At 43.4% G+C, this 15,311-nt stretch overlaps 1 protein-coding gene across 2 annotated transcripts in view; it reads left to right on the top strand.

The window, feature by feature from the left end:
• KMT2C (lysine methyltransferase 2C) overlaps window positions 1–15,311 on the top strand; it is a 287,322-nt gene that overhangs the window by 231,371 nt on the left and 40,640 nt on the right. For both annotated transcript variants that reach the window (XM_019530420.1, XM_019530412.1), the window contains 6 exons: window positions 4,126–4,264; window positions 4,515–4,726; window positions 4,889–4,962; window positions 8,764–8,946; window positions 9,615–11,504; window positions 14,176–14,501. In XM_019530420.1, the coding sequence (XP_019385965.1) occupies window positions 4,126–4,264; window positions 4,515–4,726; window positions 4,889–4,962; window positions 8,764–8,946; window positions 9,615–11,504; window positions 14,176–14,501 (2,824 nt within the window). The remainder of the gene's footprint in view (window positions 1–4,125; window positions 4,265–4,514; window positions 4,727–4,888; window positions 4,963–8,763; window positions 8,947–9,614; window positions 11,505–14,175; window positions 14,502–15,311) is intronic.

The raw sequence follows: 15,311 nt of genomic DNA, 5'->3' as shown, positions 1-15,311 counted from the left end.
TGGGCAGTTTGGCCAAGAGGTGATCATGGGATACCAGATCAAAGGCTTTTTTGAAGTCAAGATATATGACATCAATCTCTTCTCCCTTGTCCTTGTCCAGTCGTCTTCCCGGATCCTCCCTTCCAGGTTTGTACAGGATTCATGTGAGGAAAGCCTTGTCTTTTCCAGAAATCTCATCTGTTCATTCCCAGACCCAAGAGATCAAAAGATGCATTGATTTCTGCTCAGAGACTATCTAACTGGATCTTGGATGGTGTCAAGTTGTGCCACAATGTCATTAAGATGGAGCTAGCAACGACCCATTTTACCAGAACCCAGAACATTTACAAGTTTGATGCCTAGCAGTACTGTGATACTAGTGAGGCACATCTGGTGAAGCAGTCCTCCAGTTGTTCTTTGCTTAGTAACCTGGGACCAGGTTCCAGGTGCAGTGAGTATTGTCTTGGTGTCATGCACAATGAATGAGCATGTGGACAAGTGAATGAAGGAGAATGAGAATTGTTCAGACATGTTTACATGCTACATCTTGCTACTTCCTTCCTTGCCTACTTCCTTTCCTCCATGGAGTTCCTGGCACTCTGGGATTCCATGGCTAAGACATAATGGAGAAACAGAAAGTACATGCTGCTGTCTATGTCTTTGGCACGGATACGAGGGGATGCAGAATGTATGCGCTGGGAAGGCACAACTAGGGCAAAATATTTTCCAAGCTTAAGCGTTCATCTGAGCCCATAGTGGAACGTTACTCCGACTGCATCTCACGGAGCTCCAGTTTACCAGTTAGTAGCTTCTCATCCTCAAACCAGGATTCCAAAACCAGGTTACATATAAAACTTGTTTAGAATAGCTACTTTGAATAGCTTGTTGGGTTTTTTTGTGGGGAACTTCTGACATATGTATTCTGGACTTAAAGGTTTTCACTCCGAATGCCCCATCAAATGGTATTTTTGTTCCAAGTTATTTATTTATTTAATATGCACAAGTTTAAACGGAAGCATTATTTCTCAGCAGCAGTCATCTTTGGTAGGGTTGATACCAGTTAAGGTACTATAAGATGGCAAAAAGTCCTAAAAATTAGATAATTTAAAGCAAACAGTGATGAGGTATGGAGTTAAGTGTTAATAAAGATAGCATGTTTCCCCGAGTGTGTGGAGATAACATCTTCAAGTTATCAGTGGTAAGTTAATCTGGTAGCTGTTCCAAGTGCAATTTTTCTGGTTTAGAATTCAGTTCAGTTATGGATTAATGATTCACTTCTGTGTGATGAAAGCTTCAGTTTCTAATGAGGAAACCCACCTCAGATTTTAGTTCATTTTGCTACTAGAAACTTAATTACCAACAAGATTTAACCCCTGTCTCTCTCAGGCAGACATCTGATTTTGCAGCAGAAATCAGGGGTCTGATTCTCATGTCCGTTTTCCTGACTTGACCTCCTGATAGCATAAGGCAAGCTACTGATCAACAATGTTCTCCCAAGCCCTGATCAGGAAACTTTCACCCAGTCCATCCAGACAATACAAAATCATAGAAATTAGCGTTGGAAGGGACCTCAGTGGGTCATCTAATCTAATGCCCTGCTCAAGGCAGGACCATCCCCAACTAAGTCATCCCAGCCAAGGCTTTGTCTAGCCAGGTCTTAAAAACTTCCAAGGATGGAGAGTCCATCTCTTTTCTGGGTAACCTGTTCCAGTGTTTTACTATGCTCCTAGTAAGAATTTTTTTCCTAATGTCTAACCTAAACTTTCCTTGCTGCAACTTGATACCACTCCTCCTTGTTCTGTCATCTGCTGCCTCTGAGAAGAGTTCAGCTCCATCCTCTTTTGAACCCCCTTCAGGTAGTTGAAGGCTGCTATTAAATCCCCTCTGTCTCCTCTTGTCTAAACTAAATAAGCCCGTTCCCTCAGTCTTTCCTCATAAGTCATGTCCCCCAGCCCCCAAACCATTTTTGTCACCCTCTGTTGGACCCTTTCTAATTTGTCCACAACCTTTCCATAATGAGAAGCCCAAAACTGAACACAGTACTCCAGTCTCACCAGTGCTGAATCACTTCCCCTTGACCTGCTGGCAATAACCCTACCAATGCAGCCCAGGATACGTCAGCCTTTTTGGCAGCAAGGGCACACTGTTGGCTCATTCAGCTTATTGTCCGCTGTAACCCCCAGGTCCTTTTCTGCAGAGCTGCTGCCCAGCCAGTCAGCCTCCAGCCGTCCTGGTGCATGGGATTGTTCTGTCCCAAGTGCAGGAATTTGCACTTGTCTGTGTTGAACCTCATGAGATTTCTTTTGGCCCAGTCCTCCAATTTGTATAGGTCACTATGAATATCCTTTCCTACACTGGGAAAATAACCCACAGAACACAAGACAATGACCAAAAATACAAGAGAACCGTATAGTGTTCCTCAATAAATGTATCTAATTTCAGAGATACTCTTACATTTTCAAGATGGAGGGCAGGGCAGGGAAGGGCAGGGCAGCACCTTAGAGAGTAACTGGTTCAGAGAGGCTTAACCTTTCATTGGCAACAGCCTACTTCATGAGATGCTCGTGCCTCTCTGACCCAGTTAGCCTCGAAGGGTGCTACCTGGCCCTGCTTTCTGCCTGGCTTCAGTCAAACGCAGCTAAGTACCCCTCCCTGTGCTTTTAAAGAAACACTTCTCTAGGCAATCCCAGTTGCAGTGACTGAGGTTCAAAGGTCAGTGTTACACCAAAGTAGGAACATCTGGAAAGGCTGGTGCTAAAAAAAAAAAATTCTATGCTAATATTTTAATGATACAAATAAAATGTTCCACCCTAATAGTAGTATAACATCATTCAACTGGGCACTTAATTACAATATTGAGACACATTTGACTAGATTTACCTATTCACTGGTAAAAAAATTGTAAAACTACAGAAAAAGGCATTCCGCCATCACACCTGCACACTCTGAAAAGGAAATGCTAAAATTAGGTGGTTAATAATACTTGTGAGAGGCTGTATGCAGCGCCTCCGTGCTTGTTACCTGGCACTATACATATGTTTTCCTTTTTTGTTTCCCTGAGTGCAGCGTTGGGTCAGGATATAATCTGGCAGATCAGAAAATAATGATAGCTGATGCTGTTGCCAGCAACCACTGAATAGGCATTTACTATATCTCATTTAAGGGAAATAATTGTGACTTAAAAAAAAAATCACAACATTTGGTAGTCTGGAATACTGTACACCTGACCCTGGGCTATGTTTTCTTCACCAAATGCTTACCAGACAATTCAGTCATTACACTGGAGTGAATCCGCTGTAGAGGATAACATGACTGTTATCTGTTATAGTCGTACCCAGAAACCCTAATAAAGATTGGTTTGCCATTGTGCTTCTCAGCCCTTATTTATTTAGGCAGCCACCAGCTCTCTTTGCTATAAAAGCAGGGGGTCCCAGGTGCCTTGGCACTGGGACCCAGGCTCTCGAAGTAAAATGAAAAATTGTGCAAATAAGCACTTGATCCTGGATGCTGTTGGGCAAAAAGACCTGGGCAATGGTGATGGCAGCAGTGTGCTTAGAACCAGGAAGCTCAACCCCTCCATCCTTAGCAAGGAGGGCACAGGCTCCTCCCCCTTTGTCCCAGATGTGGGGCATACTCCCAAATATAACATGAAAATTGTGAGAATAAACCAAAGCTCTGGGGGCTGTTGGGCTCTTTCTAGCAAGTGTGAGGTTGTTTTCCCTTACTGTTTTTCCAATTATTCGGTTATTATACAGATACATGAATGAATACTGAAAGTAGCTCTCCTGTCTCCTACAACCCCTGGAAAAGGAATACCTAGAGGCAAGCTGTAATTAAATGGCATAAGATAGTGTGAATGAGAGGATTAATTGTCTGGGAAATCCTCAAAAAAATCCCCCGTTTTACGGAACTCTAGTGTACGCAATGTTGAGAAACAATGGAAGGAAATCCCTTAAGTTTGTGGATTACTAGAACAAAGCCTGTTTGTAAATCTTCTCCAGAAAGCTAAGGTCAGCATTATAAAGTAGGCAAGGAAATTAGGTTATCATCAAGCAAAGGTCTCTTCCCCACTAAAGTTTGTCTCGTGCACTTTACTCTTCAGGTGCTTGCTGTTTACGTTGGTAACATTAATCTATTTCTCTCTAGGGGAGAGCGTGTTTTCGAGAGTACCACTTATGAATGGCCTGATTGGGCCAAACCCCCATCTTCCGCATACCCCTCTGGCTCCTGCAGCTGGATTAGGCACTTTCTCTCCTATAGCACAGCCACCATATGCTGATGCCAGGTGAGTCACGTGAAGGATCTGAAATAATTCAGTGTGAATATGGCCAGGCTGAGATAAAGACAGACTGGCCAGCGAACATTTGAAATGTTTAATTCTTGACATTGGCCTAAATAGTCCTTAAAATATTTATGGTGTTGTCTTGCTAAAATACATAATTGATTGCCAGTATAGCAGAGTGATGAATTTGAAAATGGATTTTGTATATTGAGAAGAGTCTGTGAAATAAGACAAGTCTCTTCTCATTTGTCAGGGATAAGACATCGTTTAACCCAATGGTAAATGATCCTAACAGTCCGTGGACACCATCGGCCCAGCCTATGGAAGGAGAAGGGGATACAATGTCCAATGCTCAAAGAAGTACTCTCAAGTGGGAAAAAGAAGAAGCACTAGGTGAAATGGCAACAGTAGCACCAGTTCTATACACAAATATCAACTTCCCCAATTTAAAGGAGGAATTCCCAGGTAAGTCAGTGATTTATCTGCAAAGGGGCACACATTTTATAACATCTCTATTGCGTGCCATTTTACTCCAAAAACTTAACCACTTCCCTGTTTAAAAATTGTCCTATAAAGTGAAACTTGTCAAAACTGCAAATTAACACAACATATCGGTTTTGGTTGCAGACTGGGCTACAAGAGTAAAGCAGATTGCTAAACTGTGGAGAAAAGCAAGTTCACAGGAACGAGCTCCCTATGTGGTAAGGATACTACAAACTGCATTTGCAGACTCTGAGAGAGAATGAAATGTTTCATTCTACAGGGTTCTAGCTCATTCAGTGTTAGGCTCTAACATTACTGGTTCTCAAAGATTTTAGATTAACTTATAAAATCTTGTTTTTTGCCCATCGGTCTTAATATAAGGTATTGTATTAATGTATCTAGAGGGCTAAGCTGGGGTCAGATGCCCCACTGTCCCAACCATTTCTTCATCACCCTTGATTTGTTCCCCAGGTCCTCTCCTTTCATTTTTCATCTCACTTGTACTGTTCCCATTGCAGATGGAGAGCAGAAGAGAATTTGCTCTTTTTTTTTTTAGTTTCCATGGATCTCATGCTGTTGCATTGTCCATCTTCTGATCTTTCTTGTGCCCACTCATCTCCTGCCTTAACCTCTTGTTCTCCTCTGCCTCTTTCCCCTCATGATACAAGCAAGCTTTTGTCTCTCTTACCTTGGGGGAAAAAAACCCATCCTGATCCTACTTGCCTCTCAAATTACCACCCTATCTCCCTTCTCCCTTTCTTCTCGAAGTGCAGTAAACATGCTTGTTGTTCAGTACCTGATTCAAGTTCTTCACCACCAGTTCTGCTGCAGACCCAGGACACTTTGCTGGAAAACTCTTGTGAACATCTCAAAAGGGCCTTTCTTATTGACCTGAGAACGGCCTTTGGCATAATCAGCCATGTTCCCTTACTTGAAATCTTGTTCTCCCATTGCTCCCATTTTCTTCATTGTGTGTCACAGGTGAGCAAAATACAGCCTGTGGGCTGAATCCAGCCTGCCAACAGATTCAGTTCAGCCCATGGGTCGACAGCCACCAACTCACTGAATCTGGCCTACAGTTGGCCGGCAGCTCCAGCAATCTCATGGTGCCAGGCAAGCAGTTAGGACTGCTTCTGCCCAACAGCATCAGCCCTTGACACAGCAACATCAGCTGTGGACCCAGATGGGGCTTCTGCTGCAGCGGTCAGGCAGCAGCATCAGCTGTGGATGCTGCCAGCAGCTTCAGAAGACCTGACACAGAACCTGCCAGTGGCATCCACTGCTGCTGCTGATGCCTTCCTGGCACAGCGCAAGCTCCACCCAGAACCTGCCGGCAGCATCAGCTCTGGCCCCAGGTAGGAGCTTCTGCTGTGGCAGGTGGGTGGCAGCACCGCTGGCAGGTTCTGCATTAGGGCTCCAGAGCCTGCTGGCTGTGCCCACCACAGCTGCCACCACCACCTGTTGGGCATGGCAGAAGCTCCCACTTCAGTCCACAGCTAAGTGTCAGGACTCCTGGTGAACTACAGCTCCAGCCAGGTTCTGGAAGGAGAGCAAGAAAGAGTGAGAGAGAGCGAGGGAGAAGGAGAGCGAGAGAGGAAGAGAGAGAGATGGATGTGGCCCTCAGCAAGTCCCCAAAACTCATTGCATGGCTCTCCAGCTGAAATAATCATGCACCAGTGTTGCATCTTCCTCTTCCCTTGAGATTTGAGAGGTTCCCACTGGTCTTTCTCTCCTCTCCCTCTGTCTTCTCAATGCCTTCTCTCTGGTGATTACTCAAAAATGCACTTCTCCATAACCAACCCAACTCTTTATGTCTGCACTAAAATCTCAGTGTCTCTTTGACTTGAAGACTAGTCAAAATCTCAAGCTTAACTTGGCTAACACAGAGTTCCTAGTCTCTCTACAACCAAGCCCTGTCTGCTTTCTCCTATTTCAGTTACTGTGGCTAGCATTGCCATTCTGCTTGTCACCTGTGCACCTAGTTCAGTTTGGACTTCTGTGTGTCTACATCCAGACAACATTTAAGTCTTGCTGTTTCTTTATGTCTAACATCTCTAATGCACAACTCTGCCTATCAGTTTAAGCAGCAAAAACTTTTTGTCCAGACTTTCACTATCTCACATTTTGATTGCTGCAACTTCATCTCCTCTACTTTTGACAAATTCAGTCTTGCTATACTGACAGATCTCCCAAATGCTACTGCAGGAGTCATTTTCCTAACCCATGGCTTTGATCACCCTTTGTATGCATCCTTCTACTGGTTCCTCCTCCTCTATTGCTTAATACTAAAGCTGCTCAGCTTTCAAAACTATTCAGAGTCTGCTTCCACCCTCCCATTGATCTATCATTCTGCATTAAGAAGTTAGCTACTACTTCTGATCAGCTTCCATCACTTGTGTTAGGTTCAGACAGGAACGTTGTGCTTTCTTGTGCTGCCCATTATTCTTGGGATGGGCTCTCTTGAACCACAAAGCAACTCTGTGATCCTCCTCCAGATTCTACCTTAAAACTCCTTAGATTTGATGTCTAGAAAAAACCCTGAAACATTAGATAGCTGTTGAGCTAAGACCTGATCTTTGTGTTTTCATGGCTCACTGCAGTGCTAGCTGAACACAGTTAACACAGTGCTCCACCCAGGCTAATGCATCCTACTTTTCAGTTGGCCTAGTTTGTCTAAACTGAGCATTGCATTAATGTGACAGTACTGCTTTGTAACAGAGTTAGCTCAGGTTAGACCATCACTGTGCCATGTAGGCATATTCCTTGCTCCCCCTCATCTGCTTGTCTATATCCATCAGTCAACTCTTACATTTGGATTGTGAGCCCTCTTGGGTCAGATCATCTTTTAGTTCTGCGTTTGTACAGGACATGATGCCTAGGTTCATTGTCCCTAACTCGGGTTTCTAGGCATTATAACAGTACAAATAAATAACAATAATAATAGTGTGATGTTAATATATATAGTAAGAAAGAATCCCTACCCAAAAGAGCTGGCAATACAGATACTGACTGATGATTATTTCAACTCTATCAGTGCACTGTACTCTATAAACGTGGAAAACGCTGCAGTCGCTGCCACTAACAGACCTATTTCTAAGAGGGCAGGTAAAACTGCCAAGTGAATGAAGTTCAGAAGTGGGTTTTCCTGCTTACACAGTGACTTCTTTATACTTTATCACTTTTTTGATGTGCACAATCCCATTACTTCAAAAGGGGAAAATGTCACAAACTTGAGGATTTTGTAAAAGAATGCAGGCATTAATTCAGCTGCAATTGCACATATGCTGCTCCCATCCCTGTAACTCCAGTTTTGAATCTTTAAAAGCTTCATTTCTGCTAGACGGCATCCATTTAAAAACTGCAAACATTTAATGTGCAAGTGTAGCCATGACAATCTGATGCTTAGAAGGAGCCAGATCCCAGAATGTCATCCAGGAGCAATTCCCTGAAGCTGCCATTAAATGTTTAAAATCTCTGTTATTGCTTGAAAAAGCTTAGTTGAAGATGAGTTGTTATTGTGCAACCCAGTTTCTCGTCATCTTTAACCCTCTATCCTATGTTTGAATTGCTACCCTGACTCTGAGTGGAATGCATGGAGGTTTTTTTTAGTGAATATCCATATTATCCTGCCATAATTGAAGTTCTCCAAATCAGTGGCCTTTATTGACCCAACTCATGCATCAGTCATCTGGTCTTCAGACCACATGCACAAAAGATTTGAAGGGCAAACTGATGCATGACTTCTTTGAAACAACATAGGGCTCCCAAGCTATATTTAAAACGTCTGCTACTAATGACCCTCATCTGCTTTGGCATGCACATCCCATATTGCAGCTCTAGGCACTGGCAACTAGTGGTTCCAGTGACAAGTGAGTAACCTAGTTTTTCCATGCTTGTATGTGATTAAATCAGACCATATAAATAATATGGTTGTAATTTCTGTAGGAATAATAGATGTGGTACTTGTACTGATTAAAAGAAAACTAAGAAAATTACATTTATTTTTATCTTTTTCCCAGCAAAAAGCCAGAGATAATAGAGCTGCCCTGCGCATCAATAAAGTGCAGATGTCAAATGACTCCATGAAAAGGCAGCAGCAACAGGATAGCATTGATCCTAGCTCTCGTATTGACTCTGACCTCTTTAAAGATCCATTAAAGCAGAGGGAATCGGAACATGAGCAGGAATGGAAATTCAGACAGGTGTGTTACATTTGGTGTCTGCTGTTTTTATGATGGGGTGTTTTTATGTAGCATTGGTAGGAACCGTCCTTAATGGATTAAAGTCAATTTTAATTTAACCAAAGAGGGGACTATAAATTCATACACTCTACACCAAACAACAGTTTTGGTCATAAGCAAAAAAGCTGTTTGAGTGTGCATGCAACTTGTTTTTATCTCTCTGGGTGATTTCAAACACATTTAATTATCAGTGACTGCTGTTCTTTAGCTCTGTGGAGCCAGCTGAAAGCAGTGATATTTGCCTTTTTCCACCACACATCACACAACAGGTCTTGACCCTGGGGACTCTGTCGCTTTAAATTAGGCCCACATTTCAACCTCTCAGAGCCCATTTACATATTGTCAATGAGGCTGCAGCACCTCTTCAGTATAGAAGATTGGTAAGCAGCTCTGTTCCTCAGGGGATCTGGGAAATACTCTTCTCCGATCAGTCAGAGGGAGCACGTCAGTGTAACTTAGTTTCATAAATGACCAGGCCCTCTGCTCCCATTGGATTTAAGATTTTAAATTGTCCTTAATTGGTCTCAAATGCCTCTACAAATCCTAATCCACCAGTGCAGACATTGAACTGTCCTTACATGTTTCCTAGACTTAAATGTATCTTTTTTTCCCTCACCACCATAAAACAGCAAATGCGTCAGAAAAGTAAGCAGCAAGCCAAAATTGAAGCAACACAAAAACTTGAACAAGTAAAAAATGAACAGCAGCAGCAACAGCAGCAGCAGCAACAGCAGCAGCAGTTCGGTTCGCAACAGCTTCTGAATCAGTCTGGCTCCGACACACCTAGCAGCGGGATACAAAGCCCCCTAACACCTCAGGCTGGTAATGGGAATATGTCCCCTGCACAGCAGACATTCCATAAAGACCTATTTACAAAACAACAGCTACCTGGTACCCCGACTTCAACAGCCTCGGATGATGTGTTCTTAAAACCACAAGCGCCACCTCCACCCCCAACTCCAGTTAGACTGCCGGTGCAGGAGTCACTGTCCCAGCCTCAAACTCCTCAGCCTCCATCACAACAGATGTTTTCTCCAGGGTCTACAAATGCTAGACCGCCCTCTCCAATGGACCCATATGCTAAAATGGTGGGAACACCTAGGCCACCACCTGCTAACCAAAACTTTGTTAGAAGAAATAGCATTACACCAATGGATACCTGCCCGCCACAATCATCCCGACCCATTCAAGGAATTGAACCAACAGGAAGCAGGCCTTCCCCAGTCAGAGATTCATGTTCTTCATCTCCAGTCAACAGCGATCCCTATGCAAAACCACCAGACACACCTAGACCTGTAATGGCAGCAGATCAGTTCTCCAAACCATTGGGTGTACCAAGATCACCCGTAATTATGGAAAAGTCAGGGAAAGTTCCTTTAACAGCTGGAGGCAATGACCCTTTCACTAAACCAGCTCCTAGAACAGATATATTTCAAAGACAGAGAGTAGCTCCAGCTGATCCTTATGCACGGCCACCGTTAACTCCTACTCCTGTTGTTGATGGTAGCCCTGGACCCTTTAAAACTCCAATGCGCCCACCTCAGTCCCCACAAGATCCTTATGGGCCAATGCCACCAACGCCAAGACGTGTTGTTGTTGATCCATATGAAAGACCTGTTTTGACACCACGGCCAGCAGATAGCTTTTCCCACAATCAGTCTAGTGATCCATACAGTCAACCTCCTCTTACTCCACACCCTGCAATAAAGGAGCCTTTTGTTCATCCACCCAGGGTAATAAGACAACAGAGTGACTCTTTCTCTCAGTCTGGACCCATTTCAAGGCCAGCTTCTCAGGACCCTTATTCCCAGCCTCCTGGTACTCCTCGGCCAGTTGTTGACCCTTACTCCCAACCTCCAGGAACTCCTCGGCCCACCACTGTTGAACCATATATGCAGCAACCTCCCACACCACGACCTGCACAGCCAGCAGACTTATTTGCTCAGTCTCCAGCAAATCAGAGGCATTCTGATCCATATTCCCAACCTCCTGGAACCCCAAGGCCAGTTATTAATGATCCTTATTCTCAGCCACCAGCAACTCCAAGGCCAGGGATTCCAGAGAGTTTTAACAGACCCACAATGACAAGACCAGGACTAATGCCAAATAGGGATCCTTTCTTGCAGACAGCACAAAACAGGGGAACTGCTCTGCAGGGCACTTTTGTAAGACCGTCAGATCCATGTTCTCAAACTCCAAGACCAGCAGGGCCTGCAGTAACAGATTCATTCAGCCATGGTTCAGCAGCCCCAGCACGTGATCCTTACGATCAGCCTCCAATGACTCCAAGACCTCAGGCAGAACCTTTTGGAGCAGGTCAGCTACCCCACGATGCTGCAGATCAGCAAAGACCTGGAGCTGAAGGCAACTTTAATGCATCTGCAAATTCTCCAATGAGCTCTCAAGGGCAGCAGTTTTCTAAAGTCTCACAGGTTCCTGGCCCAGCACCAACTACAGGAGTAACAGATACGCAGAATACCCTGAATATGTCTCAAGCAGACACAGAGAAACTAAGACAGGTGAGCTCAATATATAATTAATGCTTGCACTGTTAGCATTTTGCAGTTCATACTACTTTATATAGCTTTAAAACCAGGGCATGGAACACCAGGTCTAGGAGCCAGTCTCAGATCACTAGGTGTGTATTTTTCCCTGGCATAAGAGAATCAGCATCTACAAATACAGAGGGGGGGTTAATATTCTCAAAGAATAAATTTATTACTATCATGCTTATGTGGAGCTTTTTCTAAATGTTGGCGTCTCAGTGTGACACTCTGTTAGCCGCTGAAGTCAGCGGCACAACTTCAACTGACATGAGACGCTAAGCAAAGTGCAAACAACCTTTAGGTATTTTAACAGTGGTAAATGTTAAGCCTAATGGCTCCTTTATGCCACAATTCAAGTGTTAAGGATGCTACACATGCACCTAACTTAAGGCATCATAAAATGGCAAACCAGATGTAAAAATGTTGAACATTATAATGTAGAACATTTTTATGGCTGGTTAATGTGGCACCTTAAATTGAACATGGGGTGTATTTGGGGCTGCCCCAGGGCCAGTGCTGACAACCAGCTGATTGTCAGTCTCAGCCCTGGGTATGTACCATGTCACACTGAGCTGTGGTCACCTGGCTTTTAACCTGCCAGGGCAGGAGTGCCCAGAATCATGACCCCAGGCTCCCCCTGCACTGACAAATAAAAAGGGCACACCTGGGATCTGATCTCCAAACCCAAAATCATGCCTGGGTTTTTTGGAATTGCAGGTCAGATCCTGTGGCACCTTGAAATGAATGTGTACCAAGAGTCTAAATCTGGTACCTCAAGGACCAGGTTTGCAAGTATTTGAGGGAGTTGAAACTGGACAGTGATTCAAGCATGTAACCAAATTAAATCAAGTCAGAAATGGTGATTGTGGAATAACCCTACCTATCCTCTTCCTCCCTCCTCCCCTGATTTGATGCTCAGTACAACAGTAACTTTAGCAAACTAGAATTACAGTTGAACTTGCAGCCATCTGTTCCATTTGTAAGCCTCCCGTCGTCATCATCTTACATACAATACAAATTGAGGCTAGGTTTACAACCCTTTCCATGATGGGAATTGCAATTCAGCCCTTGTCACAGAATTCATTTGCCATCTCTGCTATATGGCAGTTGTTTCCAGCTCTGACAAGTTGTTGTACTATATAGTTGTTACATGAATCTATATTTTAGCTCATTTTTAGAGCGTTCTAAATGCCAGACATTAGATTTTCTACTTCTTCAAGAAAGCAAACAGCTGGGTAGGTCCCTGAAGCCTTCAGGAATATTAATGTAGCTCAGCTTTAAGGAGGATGTCAAAAATTATAGTCATAAATAATAGTTCTGCAGGATAGGTACTGTTAGCACTGGATTTATGACCCAGATACCTTGTTCTGGGTGGACCCAAACCCTCAGACCGACCATGACCTTTCCATTCAATAATAGGCAAATTGTATTGATACGTGGTGATAGCAGGTAAGAATAATACAAGCAATTCTATATCTACCAGTCTTAGGGCTGTCATCAGAGTCAAGGTAAGTTTGCCCAGGACGCAAGCCTCACTCTAAGATTCTGTCTTGAATGTCAGATGTCAGCAGCCTAGCGGAGCCTGAGGGCCCCCCCCCGCCCCCTTCCCCCTAGTGGGGTTGATGAGATGGGGTGGTGGTGTGTCCTCTGTCCAGGGTGCCTCAGGATCCCCTCTCAGGGACCCTTTGTTGCTCTGAAGTCCCTTCTTTTGTATTATTTTCCCCTCCTGATGACTCTTCATCCATGGGCATTGTTGATTGGCCTTTCTGTGGTCATCATAGTGTCCACGTTCTGTCCTGTCAGCCTATCCCTTTGTTTCACAAACCCATCACATGCATACATCGTAATTTGGGCTTTACCAGTTCTCCTAATTTGGTCTGTTCCCCAGAACCAAGGCTCTGCAGTTGGGCACTGTGACCTAATGGCACCTTGTCTCGTGTTACAGAACAGTGTGGTACATGGCTGCATTTTCCCTGGCTACCTTGAAGGCTGTGAAACTGTGCTTCTAGAAATCAATTAACCCTTGCCATTGCTCTGGACCATTATTCTAATGCATATCTACTTTACCTATAAGCCAATTCCCAAAAGCAAGCCTCTAAATACTGTTTTCGAGCCATCAGGTACAACAAGGCACTGTCAACTCCACCCTTCCACCTGTATGCCTAACCCTTGCATGAAGAAATCTCTCCTAGGAGTGATAGTGAGGCTTCTTTGTCTCTTGTTTGGGGGATCAGTTCCTTTTCTTGAAGGAGCCATGGGAAGCTAAGGCAGCTCTAAAATTGACAGTGGTGACTAGAAAGGGACATGGCAAAGATAGTGTCTTCACTGCTGTTAAACCAAAAACACTTCTCCCAGCACCTCCCCTTGGAAACCAAGGAATACAGAAGAGTAAAAAACAGTTTTCTGCACTTACATTAATAAATCTGGCCTCTGGCCAGATTTGAGCAGGTGGCCTTGGATGAAAAGTTCACAAGCCTGTCACCAGTTCCATGAGCTGTCTGGTCCCATTTTTTTTTAATTTGCCAGGGAAGTTGGGCTTTTTTCTGTAGCGAGCAAATGCAGCCTGGCTCTGAGAGGACTTAAAGATGTTCTAATCCATTGGGTAAAATGTCACTTTCAAATCAAATTCTTGCTTTTAAACCAGCGTCAGAAGTTACGTGAAATCATTCTGCAACAGCAGCAGCAGAAGAAGAATGCAGTCCGGCAGGAAAAAGCATTACAGGATCCAGCAGCACCTTCCCATGCAGCTCCTCTTCAGCACTGGCAGCAAGAAAATATCAATCAGATTTTTAATCGGCCTCCCCCTCCCTACCCTGGGAATATTAGAGCATCCATTGCCCCTCCAGGTGGTCCAAGATTCACTGTATTCACAAAAGATCATCGTGGGCCATTTCCTGCTGATGGGCAGTTTAACAGACCTCAGTTTCCAGGAGATATGGCTGTCATGGGGATGAGGCCTCACGGCCTTAGGTGAGAACTCTTGATTTCTTAAAAATGTAATACTTAAATGATGTTTCTAACTGTTGCATGGATTACCAATCACAGGCACTTTTAAACAGCTTTGGTATTTGCTCTCTATAGCCCTAATCCTGTGAACATTTATGCATATGTTTAGTTTTAAGCACATGTGTAATCACATCATCAGCGCACAACATTAAGTCTAGATGTGTGTGTTTCCAGTATTGGAGGCCTGATGGTACAGTAAGTTTACTATATGTTTTATGACAAATTGTTCCAAAATTAACACAGAAAAATCTGACTTTGTAGCAATTTTGTACAATTGAACAATGGGTTTTTATTATTTTTTATTCCATGATACTGCCTGTATTGATAAGGTATCCAAAACTAATTCTAGGACATTTATTTAAAAAAACACAACAACAACAAAACCCCCATGTCTTTGTTTGATTTTCAGTATGGGAATGAAGTAGTGTAGTCCTCACATGTTAAGCATTCGACAATAGGAGTCAATCTGTTATTTGTACGGCATCATTTTTTAAGCAGCTATCATTACTGGAATATTCTGTATTTAAAAATACATATTTCCTTTAACATTTTCAGCATTTCAGAAGTTACTAATAGACACAGTTTTCATTTTCTAAACCTACTAAATTAAACTAAAACATGGGCTGCTAAGAGAGCTTTTGCTGTTGGAAGAATTTATATTACTGGGGTTATTGTTATTTTTATTACTTGGCTTGAGGACAAGTTGCTTGTTATTTTGCTTCTCATTAATGCACTTGTAGTTGATAGTTATTTATACAGTTCATTGGAATATGA

Source organism: Crocodylus porosus, unplaced genomic scaffold (assembly GCF_001723895.1).
Source record: "Crocodylus porosus isolate Cpor-Errol unplaced genomic scaffold, CroPor_comp1, whole genome shotgun sequence".
Taxonomy (NCBI): Eukaryota; Metazoa; Chordata; order Crocodylia; family Crocodylidae; genus Crocodylus; species Crocodylus porosus.
Note: the sequence above shows the minus strand (reverse complement) of the source record. Positions and strands in the feature narration are given on the sequence as shown.